Source organism: Erigeron canadensis, chromosome 3, assembly GCF_010389155.1.
Source record: "Erigeron canadensis isolate Cc75 chromosome 3, C_canadensis_v1, whole genome shotgun sequence".
NCBI lineage: Eukaryota > Viridiplantae > Streptophyta > Magnoliopsida > Asterales > Asteraceae > Erigeron > Erigeron canadensis.
This window is the reverse complement of record NC_057763.1, coordinates 27,020,945-27,042,359: the sequence shown is the minus strand read 5'-3', so window position 1 is coordinate 27,042,359 and position 21,415 is coordinate 27,020,945. Positions and strand designations below refer to the sequence as shown.

At 32.5% G+C, this 21,415-nt stretch overlaps 3 protein-coding genes, 1 non-coding gene and 1 pseudogene across 4 annotated transcripts; 1 reads left to right on the top strand and 4 right to left on the bottom strand.

The window, feature by feature from the left end:
• Nucleotides 1-6,231: 6,231 nt before the first annotated feature.
• Nucleotides 6,232-7,829, bottom strand: LOC122590592 (expansin-B15-like). Its single transcript, XM_043762782.1, has 4 exons — nt 7,685-7,829; nt 7,043-7,155; nt 6,766-6,956; nt 6,232-6,560 (listed from the first exon to the last, which is right to left on the bottom strand). Exons 1-4 carry the CDS (start codon nt 7,827-7,829, stop codon nt 6,233-6,235), a joined length of 777 nt encoding a protein of 258 aa, XP_043618717.1. The 3' UTR covers nt 6,232.
• Nucleotides 7,830-9,008: 1,179 nt separating this feature from the next.
• Nucleotides 9,009-10,693, top strand: LOC122594550 (pentatricopeptide repeat-containing protein At2g20540-like). The gene has a single exon (XM_043766992.1). It carries the CDS (start codon nt 9,009-9,011, stop codon nt 10,593-10,595), a length of 1,587 nt encoding a protein of 528 aa, XP_043622927.1. The 3' UTR covers nt 10,596-10,693.
• Nucleotides 10,694-10,765: 72 nt separating this feature from the next.
• On the bottom strand, nt 10,766-10,851 carry TRNAM-CAU. Its single transcript is given in 2 exon segments — nt 10,766-10,801; nt 10,814-10,851. It is a non-coding gene; the product is annotated as a tRNA-Met (tRNA).
• Nucleotides 10,852-11,641: 790 nt separating this feature from the next.
• On the bottom strand, nt 11,642-12,919 carry LOC122591799 (chitinase CLP-like). Its single transcript, XM_043764035.1, has one exon. The coding sequence runs from the start codon at nt 12,917-12,919 to the stop codon at nt 11,642-11,644; it is 1,278 nt and encodes a 425-aa protein (XP_043619970.1).
• Nucleotides 12,920-14,451: 1,532 nt separating this feature from the next.
• LOC122591798 lies at nt 14,452-15,810 on the bottom strand (annotated as a pseudogene).
• Between the last annotated feature and the right edge of the window lie 5,605 nt (nt 15,811-21,415).

The following is a 21,415-nucleotide window of genomic DNA, read 5'->3' as shown; positions in this document are numbered from 1 at the left end:
GGATGATAATATTATTAAATAAAATAAATGTGGAGTGTACATGTGTGTGTCGTCAAACAAATGATGTGTCTACGTGATTCAAGACATCAACAATTATTTATTTTCCTCCCCCAACCACTCTTCCTTGGCTCTCTCTCTATATAGCTTAATTCTATGTGGTCTTAGGGTTTGCCATCTCCTAATTTCTCTCCTCTCACTCTCTATATCAATATCTATATCTCTCTCTATATATGTAACCTTGTGTAACGCAAGATGGTCTTAGTGGTTTTTGGGGGATGTTGGCTGGCTCGCTGCATTCACTTAAATGAGAAAAAAAAAAAATGAGTTCTAGCTAGCTAGCTAGCTAACTCTCTCAAATTTTTTCAGAAATAGTGACGGCGTCGGACCAGGCTTCATTCCTCTTAAACCCCTTTGCTAATTCATAAATATATCTTATATAGTAATGCATTTATATTTGTATTTCGATATAGATATATTTAGAGTATATATGAGAGATATTAATACTTTTAATTACTTGATTCTTGTTGTTTTTAAATTTAATACACACGTACGTATTTACAAATACTACGTACATCGGGTGTAATTAGAACCACAATTTACTTGATTATTGATAAATGATGAATTATTTCACATACCGTAGGTTAGGTCAAAATTAAAGTTTTTCTTTTCAATGTGTGTACTATATATGTTTTGGTTTTTAACAGTCAAGATTATTGTTCTTTATAATGTAAGGTTAGTCTACTTAACAGAGACTTTTATTTTTCTAAGATATAATAATCCTTAACACAGGATACTTAAAATTAAGGTAGTGATATTGATATAATAATAATTAGTCATATACAACAATGGTACAATGGTACAGTCTATAACTGTAAAATGCAGTTGTTGTAAATGGCTGAATTATTTGAGATGGTTTAGAGGTATATATAGTAAGTGGATTTTTAGTTAAAAAAAGATTTTTGATTCTTTGATGTATATTATTTTGGGTTTCATCGTAGTTTCATGATGAGTTCATGATGAGTTCATGAAACCCATAAAGTTCTAAGTAGATACACAATCATTTTCTAATCATTGATATCCAAGTCATTATCTTTAGTTATTTGGTAGGGTTTTTCATATTAAAAACATATATCTTTCTCATTTAACTATAAAAGATCATAAATCATATCATAAATTCTTTAATTAAAAGCACTCTAAATCCCTAATACTCGTTAGAGTTTAACTTAGAATGTTTAGGTTGATCTACGTTAAATTAATCACTTTAATTAATTGCTTATATGAAAAGATAGTCCCGTGACAACAGTACTTGAGATTTAATACTGTAAAACTTCATTTTCACATATATAATTGAGAAATTGTAGAGATGAGAACTTTTTAAATCCCAATGGTGTTTACGGGGAAAAGTTTTGTAAAACTAAGAACTTCAATTCACCGTTTAAAACGTTGAACTTCGCTATTTAATGCAAGGGAAGCATTCTAAACACCAGACTTTTAATGCGTGTCAATAAATTGTATGGCTTTTTAATAGTAATAAATTTTAATAATGTATGAAAATTTATTGCCGCTTAATAAAAGTTCGGCGTTTAGAATGTCTATCTTGCCTTAAAAAGTGAAATTCGGTGTTTCAAACACCAGTGTTTTTAGATTTACAAAAAAAAAATTCAATGACACTAGAGACGCTATTGGACTTAACAACTTCCCATCTCTACAATAATTTCAATATATTTCGGTACTGTGGATAATAACTAATGAGTAGAATATAGTATACACTTTGCATAGAAATTACATATTAGATATAGTCTCAAAATGATAAATCATGACTAATGATTCTTCTTAACATTTCATCTCTTTTCAAACATAGTGGTTCCTAAACCAAATTCTCTATTTATTAAATATATATTAATAATTTATAATCCATTATATATAAAAAAGGGAACATATTGTACGTTGAAAAACTTAATGCAATGACCATCATACAACTAGAGTTTGACTTCCAGTAAAATCTAATTAATATGGTACATTAAAATTGACAAATAATATAAGTTTATATATAAAAGGGTTGGATACCAATTGTGAAATTTAACTGGATGTTCTTTTTAACTCTTTTAGACATTAAGTTTAATTAATTAATTGTACACGAGGGTTATTTTAGTGTTGCAAGAATATATCGGCAAAACATGCTTTCTGAAAGAAGTCAAACACAATAAATGAAGAGCAAAAACGAGGGAATCAAGAAAGAAAATAGCCCCCAAATTACAAAAAGTTGTAGGCCATTTATGCATTCCAAAAATCAAGATGGTCAATGGGCTTTTGGAATTTGTTGTGGGGGTAAATGAATAGTAGATAAACAAATAAGGCGGTCAGTCAGAGAATAGTGAAAACAGTGCAGTGATAACCATAGCTAGGTACGTTGTTAACAAGTTCTCATCCATACATACATTTTTAAAAGATCGATTTAGACATTTAATATGTTAAATGTTGTTATATTTAATTTAGTTTAAGCCTTATTTCACATCCCCAAAGATGTAAGCTATGAATCTACCGGCCACCATATATAGATAGTAAAGCTAATACTCACAGGTGCTAATATTATTATTTGAGTTAAATGCAAGAATGGTCCCTGTGATTTGTTAGTTTTTGCAAAGACAGTCCCTCTCTTGAATTTTTAGCAATGATGGTCCCTGAAGATATGTTTCAGTTGCAACGGCAGTCCCTCCCTAACAGAACCGTTAAATAATGTCATTAACTTTTCCATGTGAGTAGCACATGAGTGGTATTAATGTTTTTCCATTTACACAAACCCATGTTAGTTTAGAACTATCCATGCATATCCAAACATGTTATCCGAAAATCTTATTTTGTTTTCTTCGAAAAGTCAGAAACCCTATATTCGAGACTTAAATTCAGATAGTGACTTTTGAAAAGGTTTTAGAATTTTAATATATTTTTTCTTAAATCTGAAAATATCCGAAAATGCTAAAAAAATATCGAAAAAGATTATTTTTAATATCAGAAATTATTCTTAACTTTATGAAAATATCTGAAACTTAGTCTCAATACGAAAATATCTAGGATATTTATTTAATTTCTAAAATTTGGATAGTTCAGGTATCCGAAGACTTCGAATATCCAAAATTTTGAATATGTTCGGATATTGAAATCCTTTATCCGAAATTTTGGGGGATATCCAAGTTTCAGCTATCCGATTTTTAATTATTCAAACTTTCGCATAGTGAATTTCAATATCCAAACTTTTTGAATATTCTTGGATTTTTTCTAATGCCCAAGATTTTCAAAAATCATTATCCAGATGCAAAGTTTAGGATATCTAAAGTTCGAATATCTGACTTTCCAAATAAAATCAGATCAGATTTTTAAATTACATGGTCGGACACGGATACTTTTGAACACCAGTGTTTGTGTAGGTAAAAGGACATTAGTACCCTCACGTGCTACTCACATGGAAAACTTAACGACACTAACTAACGGATTCGTTAGAGAGGGACTTCCGTTGCAACTGATACATGTCTTTAGGGACCACCGTTGCTAAAAATTCAATAGAGGGACTGCCGTTTCAAAAAACGACAAACCACGGGGACCCTTCTTGCATTTAACTCTTATCATTTTTTATACATATTGAAGGTGTTAATTACTTGCAAATATCAGAAAATTCAATATATCTTAATAGGGTCGGTGCTTGAAAAACTTCTCATCAAATAGGTTTTCAATTTGAACCACTCGATGAAAAAGCTTTTGAGGAAAATTCAACCAGGTCTATCAAGTGAAAAATAAAGACCTATATCTACCTCTAAATATGTATAGGATAAAACCCAAACCTAAATCTTTTATGAGAGAACAAATATCCTTGCTGAAAGAATAAAAAAAAGAATGAAATTCATATGAATTAATCACATATATGAAAAAGTTAATTGAAACCAGATTGATCCATTTTTAAAAGGTTTTGGTACTCAAGAATGAATCTAGATTTGTAAATTAAGACAAATTGTCATCTTGCTGGGTGTCTATACATGTTTAGAAGATTGCGTGAAGTTCCCCTTTGAATTTAAAAGTCGTTACATGGCAATGTGGCATGTATATTCAACTTTATTAGTGTTCTCAACTTTATTAGATATTTTTTAATGTTAAAATAATTCTGCCCTGTACATGCAATATATATATATATATATGGAAAATTATATCACGCATAATATATAAAAATGATAAGGTATTGTTTGAAATATAAATGTCTGGTATCTCATAAAAAAGAAATAAAAAAAGGAAACTGCTTAAACAAAGCCTTAGGGCTTCACTTAACGTGCATAAAAAAAATAGTAAATTAATATAAAAAAAGCTCACCCCTTAAATTTTATGGTAAATGTACAACTAATTAATACACGTTAACAAAAGCCCTTATGGTTTCGTTTAACAAAACCCATAAAAATATCTCCTTTCTATTCTAAATAAAAGAGGATTGCTTACAAAAAGTATTTTTTGAAAAAAGTTGATGTGACAAACTATAATTTGTCTATACACCTTATTTTTTTTTAAAAATGATGTCATATTACAAAAAGTATTTCTTTTTAATTTAACAGTTTTTTTTTAATTTTCCTTCTTTCCTTTTCAGTTTTACTATTCAATTTTTATTTATTATTTTCTCTTACTTATTTTTGACTCACATCATCTCGATTCTCAAATATGTTCTTTGTTAGAATTTGCACATTACATCTTAACATTGTCGATTCTCTGTTTTTTCGAAAAACACTTTTATATGTGTATTTATTCAAATTCCCAAAAGTTTCAAATATACAATATGTACAACATCTATATCTATATATACCTAATACAAATATTTTTATTTTGTATTTAGAATAAATTTATGTTTTAAAGTGTCTGGGTTGATTAACTAGTATAATAAAATAAAGAAAATGTCTAGCAAAAAAAACCGAGACGTCTTTAAATTATAGATGCACTTATTTTTGGCACCATATCTTGCTTTTCTTAGAACAACCACTTAAAAAAATTATTTATCCAACACCTTTTATGCTCGATATGGCCCCTAAATGTTTAATCTCTTCTCGGACCGCATTAAAAAGGTTAATGGGCTCCCCTCTATTGTTTGTGCTTGGAATGGAAACCTGATCGAGAAGCATTTCGAAGTCTGGCTACTATACATCACAACTCGATCTCCTGTAATCCGGGTTTAGGTACTTGTTGTTGTGGTTGTGATACATCTTGGCGGCTGCTGAGTACATGTGAACATCTCGATTTCGAAAATGACAATTTGGGCCTGATAGCAATTTCCACATCCTTTTCCTTGCAAATACAACCATGCGTTAGTAAATCGGATTTTACAAGTCATTTGTATTTGCGTGCTAGTGACACGTTACGACACCCTTAATTTGGTTTCAAGTTATTACAAATAGCTAGGTAATTACAAAGTGTGGGCTTGTGTTACAGAAATATGGCTCTGGAAACAAAGAATAAAATGCGGTTTATATATTGTACTTGTGTTAAATTTGTGGATATTAATAGTGCTAGTAGTTAGACGTACAATGAGAGAAAATATGTTGTTTTAACTTATTCTTGGTTGCAATTTCTGAAGAGTTGTATGTAAGGCACATCTTTTCAAAAAATGTTAGATTATATTGGATACATACTATATAGATATTCGTGGATAGTATATTACACTTTGATGTCATAATCCCTATTCTAATCAGGGATCCTTTGCGTTATGTGAAAATTATTTTTTCATCCAACACTAAACAAACTACTGGTGTATGATTTTGTCTGAGTGTCTCGACTCCTAAACAAACTAGTTTGGTAACAATGTATGAACAATCTGTAAAAGTTGATCCAACTGAAATCTTAGTTTGGATATATAGCTCGGATGTAGCTACAAAAAAAATGCTTTCTGCTATTTATTGTTGCAACAGATGAACAAATACAATGAATAAATTGTTATTCAGTGTCCTTCAATGCCATTTTGCATTAAAGGAAAAGGTAACTAAAAAAGCAAGTGCAATTCTTCTTGCTCTTGCTTTGGAATAAACTTGATTCATTTCTTGCCTATATGAATCATTTGCTAGACTAACCTTGGTAACTATTAACCTTGAAAATCATGGAAAGCTAAATAGGAAGACGGCTAATCCATCCCTGGGAAAATTGGTTTCCCGGATGATACCAATCAGTACTCAATGATGTACATGCCAAAGATTTAGGGCTCAACTCGATTCTAGCTTCTAAAATTGACATGTGAGTAATAAGTTTGTCCGGGAGCAAACCCATACGGAATTGCATTGAATGCAACGACTGGTTCATGGTTTCCGGAGATGAGCCTAATCGTATATGGACCACGAAAAGATGGGTCAACTTGTGCTGCCCAAACTGCACCCCATATGTTCTTCATCCATCTAAATTGTTGTGCACCATTTGCTGATACTTCTACTGAGATAAGGCCACCATCTCCCTCACAAAACTCTATTGCCATTCCAAACCAGTAAGGGTTCGACATTGGATCAATCTTGAATGCAATTGTTGTAACACCATAGTTGCATGGCACCCTATAAATAAACAGTTTTAAAATTGTAATTAATGTTACAGGCCTTTCATAATACTCATCCCTCTGTCCCAATATTAGATCTTTTTATAATTTTCAAAGTCTTTTTTTTTTATATATATATAACTTTGATCTTATATATTTTAATAAACAGGACACTTCTAATTGGATGGAGAGAGTATGTAGATTTTAACTTTTTTTGTAGATACCTTCGAAATTGAATGTCAACTCGGCCAAGATTTCGTAGGTTATCAGCCTGTCCTGGATTTGCCATTGCACCAAAAGCAGTTCCACTTAGATCAAAAGCAAATGGGACGTCATTGCACGTACCAGGGCACTCATCGGTTATGGTTACAGTAATAGGTTTGGCCGAGCAATATGGTTGTCGGGTGCATAAAACCTGAAATATTTATCATGATGAACTATATACTAAGCTCTCTTGTAAAATGAAATAATTAGTTGGAAATTCATACACACTATATTTACCTGATAACAATTTCCACACCCTTTTCCTTGCAAATACAATTTTGCATTGCCTGCGGCTATCATGGCAGAAAATGGAGGTGATTGCACATCATTAGCCCATCCACAAGCTCCCCCTGCGTAATCAAGAAACCATGGTGTAAAGACTTGACTCATACATACCGTCAAGCTAGCTTGAGATAAGTTTATGTTTATATCATTGTACATGGTCATGCACATGTGCGGTGACAGATCCAAGATTTCTAGATGATGAGGGTCTAAAGTTTTCAAGGCCGGCTTTAAAGAATTCCGGGATTAGTGTGTATCCAAAAGCTTAACCATCTCATTAGAATGCTCATAATTAATTATTAAAGGTATAGATGCTATTAACTTGACATATAATATATACAATTTACATTACATATATATTTATATATAAAATATTAGAAATCCGTCCCCTTGAATACCAGACCTTGTGCGATCGTCTACTTCTCCCTATGCTTAAGCCCCCATGAAAGTTTTTTTCCCCTTAAACTAAGGTTGTGGCCTTGTGTAAAAAATAAATACACAAATGACCACCCTAAATGTTCTTTGCATTCGCCAATGCCCGTGTATATGTCGTGCAATGTGTGTATGTATGATAAACTTATGAGAGAATGTAATTACCACTTCCAGCACCATATGGATCTCCATACCATGTTGCTAAAGCTTGTGTAAAATCACCTACATTGCTAGTCGTTTTCGCTAACAGCTTATGGGCAGATACCAAAACCATGATCAATAAGAGTACTTTTTCAAGGTTTAAAGCCATTTTACTTCGAAAGGGATTATATTTCCAAATGAATATAAGGAATATCGGCTTAATTTGAGTACAAATTTTGATAAGTTCTAACTACTCATGCACGATGTTTTTAACTTTGCAATGGTTAATCACAACGAAAGTAAACCAATCGAAATGGGTCCAAACGGGTATAGTAAAATGAACAAAAGCTCAACACCTGCTACAGAACAAACGACACAACACCAATTGTATATTTGTTTTAGAAGCTCAAGTTAATATGATGTAAACTATGAAAATGAGTGTGCTTGTTGTGTATATATAAGCAAGTGTGAGCTTAATTCGTGGTTGTAATTAAATTAATTAATTTGCACATATTTGAAGATTTAATTAGTCAAGAACAGATAAATAGGATAACTTTGTGGATATATTGGATCTTGTTCTAATACTTATTTACTCACATGTGAAACAAACAATCTAAAACAAAGGAATATCAAGAATTTTTTCGGGATACAATTAGTTTTTGTACATTGACATCTACATTTCCGCATGGACAAAGTTATTTGTCCATTGATTAAGCCGATAATTTGATTAAGTTGGATAATAATGTTATCAACCATGCATAACAATGATGTTGATCATGAAAGACATACTAATTGAAGTTATTAAAATAGTTGTAAAATTTAGAATATCGCCACAAAATGAAATGGGTCGAAACTGTAGTATATGTACTCATTTTACATCATGTAAAACATTTATATATTTATTATATTATATATTTGCAATGTTTGTTCTCATATAAAACTAGTGAGCTTAGCCCGCGTTGAGAGACTTTAAACTTCTATGCTTGTATTTATTATTGATGTGGTATTATTCTGTTAGTTGTAATTTGTAAGTAAAAAAAATATCATATGAAGATTCAAATAAAAGCATTAGAAAAATGGTTACACTAAAAACATATGATATATAACATTGATATATTTTGTATAGTAAAAAATAAATCAAATGTAAACAAAAATAAATCCAATGCTCTTAAAAAATATATATATAAAAGGTATTAGGCCCAAGTACATAAAAACCCAATATTTTGTTGGGTTGAACAAACCCAATAAATTATCCTGGCCCAAATTGATAAAAACCAACCATTCATGATTCATGAATCAAGTCAATTAACATCTTCTTCTTGTTCTACTGTCGATCAATTGGTATCCAATGAAATGGAAGAACTTAACGTCAAAAACCTCAATGCTAACAGCCCTGTTACACCCACTTCATTTTCGACCCCCAACCCCAAACTCATACCCACCCATTTTCAAGTTTCTAACAGGCAAAAACCTCCTCAAACTAGGCCAACAAATCCATGCACATTCTATTCTTCATGGAATTCACCCCAACTCTTTTTTAGGTGCTAAAATTATCGCAATGTACGCTAGCTCCGGCGATATAGATTCCGCTACACTTGTTTTTAACAAAATTCGTACTAACTTTTCAACTACAACCGTTTTGTATAACTCGGTTATACGTGCTTGTACGCTGTACGGATTTACTAAAAAATGCGTTGAAATATATATAGATATGGATAGTGGTGGGGTCAAGGGGGATTATTTTACTTTTCCTTTTGTGTTAAAAAGTGTTGGGGAGTTAGGGTGTGTTTGGTTTGGGAGATTGGTGCATGGGAAAGGGTTGAAATTCGGGTTAGGGTTTGATTTTTATTTTGGGACGAGTTTGATTGGTTTTTATGTAAAATGTGGCATGATCGATGATGCGCGAAAGGTGTTTGATGAAATGTCTGTGAGAGATGTTGCGTCGTGGAACGCGTTGATTTCGGGGTATATGAAAAATGGGATGCTGGGTGTTGCTGAAGAGTTGTTTTTGAAAATGTTTGATCAGAAGAATATTGTGACGTGGACGTGTATGATATCGGGGTATACGCAGAATGGGTTGGCGAATCAGGCTTTGGAGTTGTTTGATGAGATGGTGAGTGGGAATTCGATTGTGAAACCGAATAGGGTGACGATTATGAGTGTATTGCCCGCTTGTGCGCAGTTTTCTGATATTGCCCGTGGGAGGAAGATTCATGATTATGCCAAGAGTATTGGGGTTGAGTCGAATGGGTCAGTGCTAACTGCGCTTGTTGCAATGTATGCTAAATGCGGCTCTCTTAATGACGCCCAAATTTGTTTTGAAAAAATTCCCTGGTATAAGAAAAACTTGGTTACGTGGAACACGATGATTAGTGCGTACGCTTCTCATGGCTACGGGGTTGAATCGCTGTCCATATTCAGTGACATGATACAATGTGGGTTCCAACCAGATGCAATTACATTTACTGGCTTATTATCTGCGTGTAGTCATTCGGGACTTGTTGATAATGGTTTAAGCTATTTTAACTCTATGAAAAGACAATACAATATAGAACCAACACACGAACATTATGCTTGTATTGTGGATCTATTGGGGCGAGCCGCGAGATTGAAAGAAGCATATGAACTCACATCAATAATGCCAATGGAACCAGGGGAAAGTATATGGGGTGCATTGTTATCAGCCAGCCAAAACCATAGAAACCTCGAGATAGCTGAAATATCAGCTAAAAAGTTGTTTGTTTTGGAACCCGAAAACAGTGGGAACTATGTGATTCTTTGGAATATGTACGCCGAAGCTGGAATCTGGGGAGAAGTGAATAAACTTAGGAATTTGTTAAAGACTAGAGGCATAAAGAAGAACCCTGGTTGCAGTTGGGATGTGGACGGAAATGAACCCCGGTTAGGTTGCCCAACGACCACCGAGCTTAGTTAGGGACTTGACTAACTAGACAATCTATAACCGAACTAAATATATTTGTATAAGTAATTAGTAATGACTTGTTTACGCCTTACTAGTTCTGTGGATTTCTGTGTTGGACTTGACGAAATTTACAAGGTCTGAATGACCAGAATCTGAGCAAAGTAGCTTAAAATAAAAAGCAATGGGGTGAGAGAGGCTCGAACTCTCGACCTCAGGATTACTCAGAAAGCTATGAGACCTACGCGCTAGCCAACTGCGCCACCACCCCATTGTTGTTAGACGTTTCACATTTCTTTTATATATACACTTCGTATATATATGAAAATTTATTGGCAAGTAGACTGTGATGCTGGTGTATATATGCTGTTACTTTTTTCTCAATGTGATTCATTTAAAGACGCTGATGTTTTGAAAAGTATATGAAAATGATCATCTTGTTTTACCAAATTTCTCCTACCCAATATATGGGCAAAAGTCAAAACTTCTACATATATTACATGATCAAAATCTCTCAGGCCTATTAATCAAAAAGTTTAATTATTAGTCTTGAAACCAAAAAAAAGTGTTCGAGTTGAGCTTCAACTTTCAATACGGGCAAAATTTTGTGTTTAAAGTGTCGGGTCACATGGGTGTAAACTCATATCCAACAATAGAAAGTTAAAATAACTCTAAGCATGTATATTCGTTTATGGGCTATTCCTTTATCACCAGATGGACCTCTTTTTGGGCTTGATGAGTTGGACTAGAAACAGTATTAATAAATGATATCAGTGCTACGGTTGTAGCCCGGTGTTAATGTGGGCTGAGAGCTGACTTGTGCGTTTATAAGTCAGAAAACTAGCTAGTGAATGCCAGTTAAATACTCTCATATTGAACATTTTACGACAAATCAAATGTATAAAATATCGAATATTTTTATTGAAGTGTCATGAATTCATCAAAATTACAAGATAAAGCAATTTCGACTACTTAGTAGAATACATTGAAAAAGAAGTTCATTATTAGGAAGGCAAGTATGGTTTGATCCTTTTTCAGTTGTTTATGCTTAAGCATATCGCTTATGGACCGAAGTAAAAAAAGTTGGCACAAGAAATGTTTGCACGTGACAATGAGGAACTAAACCCAAAGGTTGAATTCTCTAGATTAAACGTCAGGAAGTTATCCTCGAACTGAAATGCTCCCACCACAATTGCGTTTTTACTTGTCGCACCAGCATCAATAAACGCCAGGCATGCCACATCATTTGTGACTTGCTTGATGGAGTTACGTGTGGATATACTCCAGGTCTTTCCGCCTTGTAGAGCTAAATCAATACTTGGTACTTTTATACCGACTTTGGGATCAATGGTAGACGTGTTGAAACAAAGACCAAAGGGTGCCACTGGCTTTGCAGGAGGGATTCGTTTTGTCACCATAGAAAACCTATGTACCACGCTGTTATAAATGTCAGTTCTAAGGGTGGTATAAGGGTCAAGTGTACTTATCTTGGCAGTTGTATTTGCGGGAACTTTGAGGGATCTCTTTTTAATCACAATGTGATCGACTCCAATAAAGTATCCAAAAGAATCGGGTTGCTTGAGCAATGGAGTATAAGAAAGTAAACTTCTTACATCCACATCCGATTGAGTAGGAAGGTAATACGGGCCATTTCCAAAAAACAGAAGCCCGGGAGGCCATAAGGCGCTTGGCAAGCATAGAGCTACAATTTTTTTAACCGGATCATGTAAATTTGCTGGAAATGCATATAAAGAGGATGAAAGTGCCATCACACCTTCAACACCTGCAGGGAATTTGTTTTCAAATATCCAAGGAGCCGCACACGCATCATTAACAGTAGTAGAATATAAATCAGATAGAACATGTCTGCCATCGAATTTGTTCATCATGAACTTGTCATCAAACATTGGAAGGACTTGCTCGCATTCTCCAGTAACAGGGTGGATTACGTTGACTGGGCAATATTCACAGTCCCAATACCTATCTCCATAAGAGGCATTATTTGGGGGAGGGCAGGAAGGAGCCTGATATGAGTAAGTAGTCCGCATCTCTGTGCATTGAGATGCACCGCATGTCATGGCAACAGGGCAAGTCTCGCAACTTTCTTGATACGGCCAGGCATAGTGCCATATAAATGGGGCATCAAGATCTATAACAAATTTTTGCTGCGTGTATCCCATGTTGTTAATATACATCCGAACGCTGTAAAGAGGATTAGCAGTATCGGTATGCTTATTAACTGGAACAACTACGGAAGACCATGTGGGTCCATCTGCGGCTATTGCTTCATGTCCCTGAGAGATCAAGGCTAGAACAATTACTTGAAAAAGAAAAAGCATTTTTTGAAAGCTTGTGCATATATACTTTATATGAATGTAGCTTTCGAATGGGCATCATGAAGATTTATAAGGTAATTGTTTGGTCTTTCATTTGGGTTGTACGTATTTCTTTTCTTACGAAACCCAAAAGGTAATGTAAAGACTAAGAAAGGCTTATGTCAAATTATTCTCCTAGCTGAAGTTATCTACAACAGATATAACATTGTGTGTAGAATTTTTTTTTTTTTATAAAAAAAATCCAATTTCCTAAAAGCTAGGTTGAAACCTCAGTAACTAACATCAAGTCTCACTAGCCTAGCGGTAGAAGACATGCAACAGTTACGCCAAATTTAGAGGTTCATTTTCACTCCATATCACGTTAATTATAGTTCTACGTGATTTATCTTCCCACATATTGGTCGTGGGACCGCTCGTTCGGGCCAACAAGAGGTCGGTTATTTATTTAGTAAACGACATTAAAAAAGTTATGAATGCTTAAACTTTACAAGGAAATCATCATAAGGTGATTATGATAGATATACAAACCAATTTTAGAAAGTCAACTACATGAAAGTATGAAGTATTATGGTAATTTTAGAAGTCAATCGTCTTGGAGACACGAAAAGGTATACACGAGAATTGAATAATTTAGCTCATTCTTTAATAACTTGGTTATAATCAAAGGAAGTACAACATGTTAAGTACCCAACATTCAATATTATAACCAGGGTAAATGTATAAAAATAGTTTCTAGTTAAGATGAGAGAATTTGATTTAAAGTAATCATGCAACTTTTAGAAGTTTTTGATTGAAAGAAACCATCCAACTTAGATGTTTTGATTTAAAAATAACATGAGTGATCCAGACAACACGATGATCATTAAGTTAATTAAATAACAAGTGAGACAGCATGAGATGGATTAGAAGAGGATTTTAAGGCTAAGTTAAGGAAGTGACTATTTTAGCCTAAAGTACGGCCATGGACTTTTATACGTGTCACAATCCGAAACTCGACTTGAAATCGATATAAAAAACCATTAATACATTTGAGAACATTAACATTTAACCTAGCTACTCGACCCAAAACCAACCCATTTGACCTGTCAATCCATCGAGCCTTGCATGTCTCATCTATCTCTAAGCCAACTTAGGTTTAATATATAAGGGATTAGTTTCCTGAAATGTAACTACTCCAACTTTTAATCTTGACTTTTGATTTTAATTCAAAGGTTAAAAATCTATCAACTTGACTAGTCAAAGTTGAGAAAACTTGAAGGAATCCTCATTTCATATATTGTTAATGCCAATGGCCTTCCACCATCTGATGCTAATGCTGCCCAATTCACTCTACAAACTCAATATTAAAGATTTTAAGACAAATAAAGTTTAAAATATTGAAGATTTTTAGTAAAGTGTCAATTTGAATTCATCTAAATTACAAGATAAAACAACTTTGACTACTTGTTAGATTACATTGAAAAAGAAGTTCATTATTAGGAAGGTAAATTCTTAATGTTTGTATGGCTCCATTATCAGCTGTTTGAGTTATTTGATCAATAGTTAAAGTTGGAACAAGATGTCTTTCCACGTAACAACGAGGAACTAAACCCAAACGTCGAGTTCTCTAGATTAAACGTCACGAAGTTCTCCTCGAACTGAAAAGTTCCCACCACAATTGCGTTTTTACTTGTAACACCAGCATGAATGAACGCCAAACATGCCACATCATTTGTGACTTGCTTAATGGAGTTAGCTGTGGATATAGTTCATTTGTTTCCGCCTTGTAGACCTAAATCAATATCTGGTACTTTTATACCAACTTTGGGATCAATGGTAGACGTGTTGAAACAAAGGCCAAAGGGTGCGACTGGCTTTGCAGGAGGGATTCGTTTTGTCACCAATGAAAACCGTCGCACCACGCCATTATAAATGTCAGTTCTAAGAGTGGTGTATGGGTCAAGTGTACTTATCTTGGCAGTTGTAATCGCAATGTGATCAACTCCAATAAAGCATCCAAAAGAATCGGGTTGTTTGATCAATGGTGTATAAGAAAGTATACTTCTTAAATACATCCACATCAGATTGAGGAAGGTAATACGGACCATCTCCAAAAAACAGAACCCCGGGACTGGAAGAAGATAATATGCTTGGCAAACATAGAGCTACAATTTTATTTAACCGGATCACGTAAATTTGCTGGAAATGCATACAGAGAAGACGAAAGTGCCATCACACCTTGAACATCTCCAGGGAATGTGTAGTCAAATAACTCACGAGCAGCACACGCATCAGTAGCAGTAGTATAATAAAAAACATACAGAGCATTTCTGCCGGCTAATTTGTGCATCATGAATACGTCATCATAGATTGGAACGACTTGGTTGCATTGTCCAGTAACGGGGTCAATTGTGAACGCTTAAACTTTTTGACTATGTAGTTTTGTTTTGCAAATTAGCTAAGGTTGACTTTGAATTATCGTAAATTCAGAAGTCAAATAGTCTTGGCCGGAGACACGAAAAGCGGTAAAGGTATACACAAAAAGATATACAACATGTTAAGCACTTAAGTGCGCAAAACTCAATATATAATTAAGCATCGATCTTAATTAACAACGAGATTATATATATAAAAAGAGTTTTCAAAGATGAGAGAATTTGATTTGAATTAATCATGCCACTTTTAGAAAATTTTAATTGAACGCAACCATCCAACTTATACATGTACGTTTTCATATGAAAATAATACGAGGATCAATTTAATTGACAACTATATAACAAGAGAGACAGTACGAGATCTATTAGAAGAGGATTGCAAGGCAAAGATAAAGAAGTGACTATATTTTAACCCAAAGAGTAAGCCTCATATTAGTCTTTCCAAATGGTCAAACGTCTATCATTACTTATACTGGTCATATGTCTTTGAAAAAATAATGATCGAAGTTTTGTTAGTTTCGTCGTTTAAATATATATAGGCCAATGGATTGGTGGCTCATTGTTAAAGTATTAGACCTTAAAAAAATCCACCAGGGTTCGAGTCTACTTCCTACCTTTATAGGAGCTCCACTAACTACTTACTCAATATTCATAAAAATTAAAAATAAATTTAAATAGCCCTCTTTCTATTTCTAAACTGACCTCTGATGGTTGGTGTTTTGCTAAGTCTTATCCATTTTTTTATTATTATTATTATTATTATTATTATTATTATTATTATTATTATTATTATTATTATTATTATTATTATTGTGTGTGTGTGTTATTTAGGACTTGGCATGCATCTAATGTTGCTAGGCATGAGTTAAAAAATGTACTATTTGAAGAATGTTGTTGAGGAAGAGGTAGATCTTGAAGTCTAGAAGATGATAGCCTCTTTACTCTTTAGTGTAGGAACTCCAAGAGGCTGATGCCTTTACTATTACGAGTAGTTTTGTGGTCACGTTTCAAACTCTAATCTCAAGCGTATCCTCGGTGCATTGCCTAATTTTACATATATCTCTACTACATTATAAAGTATTTGTTCATTCCAAATTTTTCCAACTTTTCAACTATAATACAGAAAATCTCGTTCACTTATTTTCATCTCTCTTCTCAAATTTCAACCACTCTTTTTTTTTTCTCTCTTATCCACAAATCTTTTTATTCCTCTAATTCATTCAAAATCTTTTATCTCAAATATCGTGCATCGATAAATTATAAAAATTATATGAGTGTTCTTAAAATTTCATGCTCTTTCATTAGAGAGGTCATTCGATATATTTTCGACCAAATTTTAAATCCGATGGTGGAGCTCAAACGGTTAAGGCATTTGATTATCACACTATATGACCTATCACCCACACCATTTCATCGCCGCAACGCGAAGATACTTTCTCTCGTTACTAATAACTTGTCCTATGGCATTAATGTTTACGAAATTGTCATATTCTTTGGGCGATTCTCATGCTAAGATTGTGTTTGACCATATTCACATCGATATTTGGAGACCACATCATGTTCCTACGTAATACTTATGACAAGTATAGTTATTCCTTGACCATTTTGGATGATCGACTAGAGCTACATGGACATACATTTTAGTTCAGAAATTAAATGCTCTCCTTATTATCTTCTAGATTCATTTAGCAAGTTTGTGGAAACTCGATCAATTTTCTAGCACTGTTAAAAAAATATTAGAATGTTATAAAAAAATGATAAAAGATACTCACTTCGCCAACTTTGCATAATTTGATTGAAAAGCATATAGGGAACAAGAACAAACTGTCAAAATTCTCTCCTGGATGATGTACTATTCTAAATAATGGATTAATGGGGATGTTTGGTTTCAAATATAGCTAAAAACCTGTAATTGTAGGAAGCTCGTGAGGAATGTAAAGTAAGAATAAATGTTTTAACGATCATCCATATATACTAACAACCTACATCAACCCGATTTTTATTGAAAACTTTTTTAAAATTTTCTTTCAACGTAAACAACCCATTTTTTACAACTGATAACTAAGATAATGTTAGGTAACGCTCCACTAGTTAAAGATAGACATTTTAATACATTGGTATTGGCCGGTAATCGAAGCCCCCTCGGTCATCCTTCATTGAGCATGATGCTACGCGGTATAAGGTATAAATAGCAAAAATTGAACTTAAGTCATTCAACACATAATGCCAATAAGTTGACTATCTAGTGAAATGTGATTGTCTCCGCCACACCAGCCCAAATTTAACTACACTTTTTACACCCATTAGGGTGGACGGAGTCGTGTGGGGAGGGGACCGGTACCAGGCCGGTACCGGATGGCACATCGCGCCGACCCACCGGTAATGGTGGGGAGGGGAGCGAAATGGGGAGCGTGGTGCCGGATCCCATGCTTATGTAGTCGACTGTTACAAAAAAAAAAAAGCGTGGGCCCAGCTTTCTCTCTCTCTTTTCTTTCTTCTTTCTTTTCTTTCTTTCTTCTTTCTTTTGTTGCTGCACTTTCTGTTTCTTTTTCTTTTCTTTGAACACACACCAATCACACACACATATATCATATACCCACATATATCACACACACCATCTAAACATATTCATTGACCATATTCATCGTACATTCATCTCGGGCCTCGATCGCTAGTTTATTTATGTATTGTGTTGTCGTTTCGTTTAATATTGTAGTTTGATGTTTTATTTTGTTGTTTGTTTTATTTTTAATATTGTAGTAGTTTTAAATTATTAAATAAAATGTTTTAGTTTTAAAAATAAATAGAAATTAAATTAAATAGAAAAGGGTGGGGAGGGAAGGGGTTGCGAGGTGCTCCTAGCAAAAAGGGAGGGAAGGGGAGGAGTGGGGAAGCTCTCCCCCCACCCTTAGTACGTATACCAATTGGATTGTATGCCAATTGGATTGAGATCTAAGTTATTTACAACTTTATTGTTAAGGGAAAAATACATAAACGGGAACCTATTTACCTAAAATTCCTAAAAAGGGAAATCTATCTTGTTTTCGTTTATTTAAATGATACAATTTTAATAAATCTCCTAAAAGGGGGAATATCGTTAGTTTTAGAGCCAGGCAGCCGTTAACATCATTAGTTTGCTTACGTGACATTTACTAAAACAGATTATACATTAAAAAAACCATATGTATACGTATATTATACATATATATATATATATATATACACAAACCTTTCCCCCTTCTTTCCACTTTCTCTCTCCCCAATTCTTCTTTTCCTCCTTTTCTATTTCCCCAAATCCCATGAACCCTAATTTGTCTATTATCAAATTTGTTCGATTTCTTATCAATTAAACACAATTAAATGTCTAACATACCTGGAGAAGGTGTTACTCGTTGCTATTGTTAACGGAATTATGTAGAATACTAGAAAATAGAAAAGAGGGATACATAATTAATAAAAAAGAAAAATTGCGATTGATGAAAATAAAGTGAGAAAAATAGGATTGACAATGTGAGGCATCAACCACCCAATTATTTCCTCTCAGCGATGGTTTCGATGGCAATCCGAGCTTCTCCAACATCCATTCCGTTTCTTGTTCAATTAGATCTACTGTAATTTTTTATTTTATTATTTTTTTGTTTCAAACAAAAACAAGTCTTCACGCGGAGTGGAAAATGAAAATTGGATCGAAAAAAGAAATTTGGTACTTAATATATGTAGGGGACGAATTAAGATGACTATTTGTTTCGCTCTTAATTTTATATTCATCTAATATTTGTTTATTCATCCAATAATTAAATTTTAATGTATAATCTGTTTTAGTAAATGTCATGTAAGCAAACTAAGGATGTTAACGGATGTCTGGCGTTTAAAACTAACGATATTCCTCTTTTTAGGAAATTTATTAAAACTGTATCCTTTAAATAAACGAAAACAAAATAGGTTCTCCTTTTTAGCAATTTTAGGTAAATAGGTTCCTCTTTTATGTATTTTTCCCTATTGTTAAAGTTGTTGATCCTAACATTTGAAATAAAATTAAAGGTCAAGATTTAAAGATGACTTTTAAATTTTGACTGTTGATTTTAATCAAAAAGTCAAGATGCTTCCAACTTTACTTGTAAAGTTGAATGCAACTTTAAAAGATCCCCATCCATACCAATTCAACTTTTAATAAAGTTGATGGATCAAAAGATAGTAAAAATAAAATAAAATAAACCCATCCACTCATTATTTGATATTTGGACAAAATAAGGTTGCAACTTGCAACCTAACTTATAGAATGACCCACGTTGAAATAAAAGATGGTTTTCAGTATATATATATATAGAATGACCCACGTCGGAATAAAAGATGGTTTTCAGTATATATATATATATATATATATATATATATATATATATATATATATTTAAACTAATTTATCCCTTTGGATGGTTTTTATTGTTAACATATAATATAAAATGGATAATTATTAATGAATAATATAAGATGTTAGTAAAAAAAAAGTTTAAAAACAAACTTCGTCTATGTAAGAATTATTCATAACTTCAAGTTTAAATGATTAAGATGAGACTTATTGATTTTTAATAATAAAGAGGTCATATCTTTTATTTCATACTAAAAAGGTTATGTTTTTTATGTTAGGTTAAAAAATTAAGAAATTTTCTCTTTAAAATATAATCGGATCTAAATTAAATGTAAAAAAACTGTTATCAGTTTTATAAAGAAAAAAAGTTGTAGTTTTATTAGAAAACTAGATTATATATGTATGATGGACAGGGACATTATAAACAAAAGTAATTATTAATTACTTATTATGAATGTTAGTTTATCAAATGATAAATTAAATCATATGTAAGACCAAATAAATGTAATAAAAGATATTAAGTTTTAACCCTCTATAAAAGTTGATTGTATCATTTACCTATAAATTTTACAATATGACTAAATGGTTCTTAATGATACGAGAAAAAGTATCCAAGCGTTGCAGCGGTGAGACAATGGGGTGATAAGTCATAGAGTGTGATAAGTCATAGGAGGTGATAGGTCATAGAGTGTGATATCCAAATGCCTTAGTCGTACGAACTATGCCATCGGATTTAAAAAACCGCTGAAAGTATATCGAATGATCTCTCTAATGAAAAAGCATGAAATTTTAAGGACATCCATATAGTTTTTATAATTTATCGATGTACGGTTTTTGAGATAAAGAATTTTGAATAAATTAGATGATTATGGAGGAGAGAGAGAAAAAATTAGTGGTTAAGATTTGAGAAAAGAGATGAAAATGAGTGGTTGAAAGTTGAAAATTTTGACGAGGACAAATACTTTATAATGTAGTAGAGATTATACTATTTTTATGTATGTAAAATTTGAAAGAAACATATAGTAAATTTTAAAAAAAAAAAAAAAGATATAAAAGTGAATAGAAAATTTAAGTTAAATTTAAATGCAAATATCAAAATATATGTGTGAAATTGATAGAATAATATGTAATTTAACATTTATATTTTACAAAAAGTAGATTAAAATAAGAAAATATATATCGTACAATATAATCGGTTAGTAAAAAAATTATATGTAATTATCAATATAATTTAATTTTATATTATATTAAAAATAAATTATATTTTATCGTACAAAGATAATTAATATACAAAGATCGACAATTATATTATCAATGTCTTTAAACTAGTTTTAATATTCACTGAATATCTATTATAGTTTATAAAAATAAACAAATATTAAGTTTAATAAAATGATTTGTGCATAATATTAGAAGTTAGAGGTTACAAGTTTTAATCTTAGCTTTGGTTCTTTTATTTGCTATTTAAAAGTGATAAATGCAAATGTTCACATATAAATAACATGTAAGAAAATAATGACGTGACAAATAAAATGTCAAATAAACATTAAAATATATAGATTTATGGGGTGTTTAGTTCATAGAATTTGTTGGAATTCATATAAATTGGAATCTATAAAGTATAAAGTATAAAAGAAATTATTATTATTATTATTATTATTATTATTATTATCTCTTTAATATGACAATTCAATGTGAATAGTGATCAATGAAGATTAA

Coding starts and splice junctions, on each gene's coding strand:
- LOC122590592 (XM_043762782.1), bottom strand. CDS start 7,829: ATGGCTTTAAACCTTGAAAAAGTACTCTTATTGATCATGGTTTTGGTA. Junction 6,957..7,042: donor GGTGTGGAAATTGTTATCAG/GTAAATATAGTG, acceptor TAAATATTTCAG/GTTTTATGCACCCGACAACC. Junction 6,561..6,765: donor GTTGACATTCAATTTCGAAG/GTATCTACAAAA, acceptor GTTTATTTATAG/GGTGCCATGCAACTATGGTG.
- LOC122594550 (XM_043766992.1), top strand. CDS start 9,009: ATGAAATGGAAGAACTTAACGTCAAAAACCTCAATGCTAACAGCCCTG.
- LOC122591799 (XM_043764035.1), bottom strand. CDS start 12,919: ATGCTTTTTCTTTTTCAAGTAATTGTTCTAGCCTTGATCTCTCAGGGA.